At 31.9% G+C, this 7,469-nt stretch overlaps 1 protein-coding gene across 1 annotated transcript; it reads left to right on the forward strand.

Moving 5' to 3' along the window:
• The first annotated feature begins 778 nt into the window (after positions 1-778).
• LOC145164687 (uncharacterized) lies at positions 779-7,228 on the forward strand. The gene is made up of 8 exons (XM_079083396.1): positions 779-1,010; positions 1,125-1,767; positions 1,849-1,874; positions 1,968-2,086; positions 2,174-2,224; positions 2,267-2,359; positions 6,512-6,577; positions 7,205-7,228. The coding sequence occupies exons 1-8, from the start codon at positions 779-781 to the stop codon at positions 7,226-7,228; spliced, it is 1,254 nt and encodes a 417-aa protein (XP_078939522.1).
• The last annotated feature ends 241 nt before the right edge of the window (positions 7,229-7,469 follow it).

Consider the following 7,469-nt stretch of genomic DNA (forward strand, 5'->3'; position numbering starts at 1 on the left):
TCGACTACACCGTCTGTGGGATCAACCGCCACCGATACACATAAACGGAATTCGGATGATGTTGGTTGGGAATATGGTTTTATCCCGGATAAAAGCAACTTGCATAGATTGAAATGTAAATTGTGTGGAAAAGTGTTTGGCGGAGGGATTACTAGAATGAAACAACATATTGCTCATGTGAAGGGGAATGTATCTTCATGTCCAAGTTCTACAAAAGATGATCAATTGAAATGTCGAAATTCTATTAATGAAGGAAAGTTAAAAAAGAAAGCTAAACTTTCGCAAGATGAGGCCTTAAGATTTGAGGTGAGACAAGAATTTCATGATAACGTGGATGGAGTAGAATCTTCTTTGGGGTTGAAAGCACCAAATATTATAGGCCCCATGGATGGCTATGCAAACAAAATAAACCCCGAAGAAGATTTGAATGTGAGAAAGGGAAAAAATGTTGATCTTAACAATATTTTCCGGAAAGAAAGAATACTCACGGTCCATAAGTACATTAGTAGGTGGGCATATGAAAGCGCAATTCATTTTCATGCCTTCGAAAAGGATAGCTTTAAAATGATGTTAGAGGTTGTTGGCCAATTTGGAACCGGGCTTCCACCTCCTACTAGATATGCTTTGAGCGACACGCTTCTAAAGCATGAGGTTGAAAGAACAAAAAACTTGTTAAAAAAACAAACAAGAATGGAAAGAGGATGGATGCTCGATTATGACAGATGCTTGGTCTGATCGAAAGAGAAGGAGCATTATGAATTTATGTGTTAATTCGAAGATGGATACTGTTTTTTTATCTTCAAAAGAATGTTCCAACAAAGCACATACAAGCCAAAAAATATATGAATATGTGGAGTCTTGCATTCAACAAGTTGGTCATGAGCATGTTGTTCAAATTGTGACCGATAATGCCACGAATAACATGGGGGCGGCAAAGTTGCTAAAAGAGAAAATACCATCTATTTTTTGGACATCATGTGCGACACATACCATTAACCTTATGCTTGAAGGTACTTACGTTATTTTGTTTATTTATTGTATTTATTACTTTATTACTTTATTTTGTTTTAAAATGTTTAATTTTTTACTATAATTTGTTATTTAATCGTGTTTATTTCTTCAAGGTATCGGTGCACTCCCAAGGTTTAAGAAAATTCTAGATCAAGCAAAGAAGCTAACCATATTCATTTACGCTCACCACAAAAGCTTGGCGATGATGAGAAGTTACACCAACAAAAGAGAAATTATCCGACCGGGAGTCACGAGATTTGCTTCCACCTTTCTAACATTACAAAGTTTGGCCGAAAAAAAGGAGCAACTAAGACATATGTTCTCTAGCACCGAATGGGAGGAATGCAAATTTTCTAGTACGCCTAAAGGGATTGCCTCATATAAAACGGTGTCAAGTGTCCAATTTTGGTCCGGTGTGGCACAATGTTTAAAGGTGTTCTCCCCTTTGGTGAAAGTCCTTCGAATGGTTGACGCGGATTGGAAGCCCTCAATGGGTTTTGTTTACGGGGAGATTAAAGTTGCTAAAGAAGAAATTATCACATCATTGGGCGGTAACGAGAAAGCTTACAAGCCTATTATAGATATCATAAACAAAAAGATCAAAGGTCGTATAGATTCAAGTTTACATTTAACGTCTTATCTTTTAAATCCGTATTATCATTATAAGGATCCACAACTCCAATATGATCCCGATATAATGAATGCGGTTCTTGATTTTTTTGATACATTACTTTGTGACAACTTTGAGATGCAAAGGCAAGTTGTAACAATTGACTTGCGAAAGTACAAGTAAAAAGTTGATAGATTTGGTTGCGATCTTGCAATTAAAAATTGTAGGGTGAATGATGTCGAGTTTGATCCGGGTAATTCGTTTTACTTTTAGTTATCTATTTTAGTATTTTATAAAATTTAGATATTTATCGATTAATAATGTGTTTTTGTTTACAAAATTATAGCTAGTTGGTGGGGACTATTTGGTGGCACAACTCCTCATCTGACAAAGATTGCAATGAGGATTCTTTCTTTGACTAGCAGTTCATCGGGTTGTGAAAGGAATTGGAGCACGTTTGAAGGGGTTAGTAATATAAAGTATTAAATTTATATTTTATAAAAATTTAAATATTAAGCACATTTTAATTTTTTGTTGTGTTTACATTTCTAGGTACATACAAAAATACGAGATAGATTGGAGGAAAGCAAATTGAACAATCTTGTTTATGTTCAATTGCTAATTTAATGGAAAAAAAACCAAAAGCGAAAAGATAGAAATATGGAGGTGTTGTTAGCAAATGATTCACTCTCGGCTCAACAATGGATTGTTGATCTAGATGAAGTAGACCCCGAAACGGTTAATGAAGATCTAGGAACTGATGATAATCAAGCACCCCGAGAAAGTCCAAGAACAAGGGAACTTTTTGAATTTCGATGAAGATTTTGAGTCCGAGTGTGAGGAGCAAATGTTAGAAGAAGACGAATATGAGTCGGATGGGGTTCAAATAATGGAAGTGTGTGGAGAAGATTAGAAGATAATATGTTTTATTTTTGTGTTATTTAAACTTATTATGAACTTGTTGGATGATGATTTGGTGTGTTTGTTGAACTTATTATTAACCTATTATGTTTGTTTTGGTCTTTTGGATGATAATTTGTTGTGTTTATTAAACTTGTTATTAAACTTTTATGCTTATTTACTTATATTATTATGATTAAATTTAGATTTATTAATTTTTGAATAATTTTTTTTTAATAATTAATGGTCCCCGATTAATCCCCGCCTAGCCGATTAATCCCTTAACCCTAGTCCACCGCCGAGCTACCGTCAAGCGATTTTTGCAACCTTGATATATATATATATATATATATATATATATATATATATATATATATATATATATATATATATTTCGTATACACCAAGTAATCAGAAGGGGTATCAGGTATGGGTCATGTCATAGCATACAAATTGAATATACCGTTTTCTAGTACAAAAACATACTTTTCAGATAGGACATCTGGTAAACTAAACTAGAAACTTATCAGTAAAAGGGTTTAATTCATTTTATTAAACCAGTATAACTTAAAGGATCTTTAGTGGTTAATTCTATAATACCTTAGTTTATACATCATGGTTATATATAATTAATATCCGACAGGCAGTTGGATGTGTGATTTCCGCCTTACTTCCTGTTGCTTGTTTGGTTGTGGGCTTAGGGCAGATTCACCCATTTAACTGTCCGTTCGATATTAGATTATATATAGCTAGCATAAACTAAGTGATAATAGAAAGAACTATTATGGTTATCATTTTTACTAAAGGAAATATATGATTTTGTTAAAGAATGTTTTCATCAAATATAAAGAACTATTACAGTTAACTCCGTAGGTACCAAATGAATACACTGGGGTTACATACAGTGAAGACCTAACAAACAATGGGATGTTTGACTTCCGCCTCATTCCCTGTTCATTGTTTGGTTGTGGGCTTAGGTTAGATTCGCACAATCGATTGTCTGTTTACTCTAAATTGTGTATAACATGTATCCATTTAGTACTCATAGAAGGAATTGTAGAGTCATTTTTATTTTCATTCATCACATCAGAAAATATAGGATTTTGTGGAGGAACAGACGAACTTTTCTAAAAGAACTTACAACTTACTTTTCATCACTTAAATACTTATGAACTCACCAGCTTAAATGCTGATCTACTCTTTCAAAATAACTTGTATTCTTAGGAAACTAGTAGACAGGTACGCAGACTGGGATACAGAAGATGGAGTATAGTAGCTTCATGTCTTGTTTTGTTATTTACTTTTGGAGTCAATGTTTTGTGAATCACATACTTTGTAAACACTTTCATATTAATACAATGGTTGTTTGTTACTTTGATTACTATGATGCATGTGTTGTGATACTAAACATGATGTCCTCCGCCCTCGAACGTTTCTGCTGTTCCGGTTTGGAGGTGTGACAAATTGTCTTGGGAAAACTTGAATGAATAGATGCGCATGTACAAATAGTCAAATTCAGGTAAAATTTATGGTAAATCAACTGGAAAAAATGGTTGATTACTTCACGTAATAATTCGATGTGACACATCAATTTCAACTTGGACCAATACGTAACTTCATAATTTCCCTAACTCTTCTAAGAACGATTCCAACATTTTGGATCGTAATTTTCATTTCTTGGCTTCTTTTCGAAGAAAAGAACTTCTACGATATTATACCAATTATGTGGGCATCAGGGACTTATGTAGCAGCTAGCAAACAATTTGAATTCACATTTTTCTTAGATAAATTTGGCTCTTATGCTATTAACGCATGTTTCTATAGTTACACTTCTCAAATGGCTGACCTAAAAGAGCGTCTCCTCCCACCAAAACCTGCATCAGCTATAAACCTTAGAAACACAAAAAAATTCAGTTCAGTCTATTCCTCAAAAATTTGATGATCAAGATTTTTTTTAACCTGAACAATCGCAGTTAGAGAGTCTTCCTACTATGGTAGGTTTTAGCTATCTTATCAAGATTTCTTTGTTTTGTTCGTGTGTTGGTTTAGTCTCTACATGTATGGTGAAAGAAATGGTCTCCTAAAACATACAAATAATCAAGGCTGAAATCTCCAAAAGGCTTGTTTGCCAAATCCCATTTTTGGGTTTGGTAAGAAACACTAATGAGCTCAGAGAATTGACATAGTTTTTTTTGCCATAGGCCTGTGGTATTGGAGCATTTCTTTTCACTATTACATAATGTGGTTAAGGCTACACGCACAACTATCTACCATATCTCTTTTATATGATTATTTAAGTTCTATATGAGTATCATACATATTTGTCAAAAACTCAAAACATCTATACAGTTTTTTTAATATTTACTTGATGTTCCATTTTTATACATTTATCATTATTAAGTGTTCTTGTAGCGTCTATGTATTCTATACTTCATGACAAAATAAATTTTCATTCTTCACATCATTGCATCATTTGCTTGTGATTTACATGTGAATCACATGTAATTCACATGTAAATCGCATATTTACATGTAAATCAGATGTAATTCACAAGTAAATCACAAGTGATTCACATATGTATTCAATGGCGAGGCTATGTGTTAGCATGGTGGGTCACTTGACCCTCCTTTTATTTAATTTTTAATAACAAGTTATATAAACCTAAAAATGACGACCTACCTAAAAATAAATAAATAAACCACCTTAATTTGTTTGTTGACTTGCATCAGTTAATTCGTTTGGGTTTTTTATGTAGTAATTGTTTATGGGCTTTCTTATGTAGTTATTATTAAGTAATTAAAGAATATATATATATATATATATATATATATATATATATATATATATATATATATATATATAGGGTTAGGTTCATGTGAGACGACCTAATTTTGGGAGACCGTACGACGTAATCCTAGCCACTCATTTTGTAGATAAAAAATATTTTTAAATTGCAAAATAATTGAAAATTTTTGAAATTTTTTTAAATATTTTTTCTTCATTTATATTTTCAAATAAATAAATAAATAAATAAAAATAAAAAAATAAAAAAATTAGCGTTTTTTACATATTCTAGTAGAATATTATAATATTTTACATATCTGACAAATCTAGTAGAATAGTAGAATATTCTAACATTCTAAAAATTACATTACAATATTTACAGTGTAATATTATATTAGAATATCTCACGTATTAAAAAAACGGTAATTTTTATTTATTTATTTTTTATTTTTTAGGTAAATAAAATTACGAAAATAAAAACTAAAAAGGAATTTTCAGATTTTTCCTTTTATTTTATATTTTATAATTATTTTTAGATTGCGTCTCACGGTCTTACAAAATTAGCATGGTTTCAAATGAACCTGGACATATATATATATATATATATATATATATATATATATATATATATATATATATATATATATATATATATATATATATATATATATATATATATATATATATATATATATATATATATATATATATATATATATAGAGCTAGGTTTATTTGTTTAAATTAAGTATTGTGTTATTGTATTCATAAATGTGGACCAATCAAAATTTAAAATAAAAATAAATAATTAAATAAATAAATAAAGGTAAATAGGTAATTTGATAATTAGTTTCCACAAATAATAGCCTATAATTATGGTAACCATTGACTTAGTTACCTAGGTTTTTCTCATCCCTTTTTAAAACCACAATGACGAATGAAAGGGGTGTTTTGGCTCGGTGACTCTTTGTGTTCGTTATCCCATCGTCGGCAGCCCCAAAAACAACAGCGGCAGTGGCGGTCGACAGACAAGAAATCGCATATAGTAAGGGATGGTCAATCGATCTTCGGAGGACTCCTCCTTCGTTCATCTGCTTCGTCACCAGTGATCACAAATCAACAGCGGGAGAAGAATCGATCGACGGAAGACGGTAAGAGATTTCATCTTTTATCTTTTCTCTTTTCTCTTTTCCTTTTTTTTGTTCCAGCAGTCTCTAGTTGTTCTTGATTGGGTTGATTTGAAAGAAACGGAGGTAGGAAGGGATGGTTGGAAGGTGGTTCGGTGGAGGCAGGGAAGAAGAACCGAAATCAGATGGGTGTTTGGAATGAGGCTGTGAAATCAATGAGCAAGCAGAAGAAGAAACAAAGGGTTTTTTTCTTTTTTGTTCAACTAACATCCTATTTGATCGCATCTGTGAGTAAAACTGTCTTCTAGATTCCTGTGAGCTCTAACATCCTATTTCAAGGTTGTTCGCACACCAAATTAGTATTTATTCTTATTTATGTGCTGGTCCTACATTTGAATTCATATCAGATGTCACGTGTTCTCCATCTTAATGAGATGCTTGGTTACTTATCAGGATCTTGTATGGCTGTGTGGCCATTGTTTGGTTTTCTTGTGTGAAATCAATGATAAAGATGATGACTTGATGAGGCCATTTATGTCAAAATCAAAAAAAAAATTATTTTTTAATGGAGTATGATGTATGATGATAAAAGAGGCAAATTTGGTCTAAAAGCTTGAACTCTATCCTAAAGTTATGGGTTCTGAACATGTCAATTGCTCTAAAAGGTACAGTTTGTTCTTGACCAGTTTTTTGGCTGGATTTTATGAATTGATTCATATTTCAATTTATGTTTTTTTTTTCTAATTTAACACTTTATTTATATGGACAATGCAGGATCTTGACAAGGCTGAATTCTGAAAACGTATCAAGTATGTTTATGTAGATGATTCAATGGATGATATTAGTGAGATTCCAATTCTATTGGAATGGAATCACGAATACCATTTATGTTGGAATAGAATCACGAATTCCAATTCTGTTGGAATCACAAAAGTTGATGCTTGAAGAACGGACCACAAAATTGAAACGGACCACATTATTCTTTTAGAATGTATTAGTAGTTGTTAGATTTTGATGTTTTCTTTCCCATTTTGAAAGT

This window comes from Lactuca virosa, chromosome 3, assembly GCF_052849685.1.
Source record: "Lactuca virosa cultivar CGN04683 chromosome 3, Lactuca_virosa_CGN04683_v6, whole genome shotgun sequence".
Taxonomy (NCBI): domain Eukaryota; kingdom Viridiplantae; phylum Streptophyta; class Magnoliopsida; order Asterales; family Asteraceae; genus Lactuca; species Lactuca virosa.

Coding starts and splice junctions, on each gene's coding strand:
- LOC145164687 (XM_079083396.1), top strand. CDS start 779: ATGGATACTGTTTTTTTATCTTCAAAAGAATGTTCCAACAAAGCACAT. Junction 2,225..2,266: donor AAAGCAAATTGAACAATCTT/GTTTATGTTCAA, acceptor AAAAACCAAAAG/CGAAAAGATAGAAATATGGA. Junction 6,578..7,204: donor TAGGAAGGGATGGTTGGAAG/GTGGTTCGGTGG, acceptor TGGACAATGCAG/GATCTTGACAAGGCTGAATT.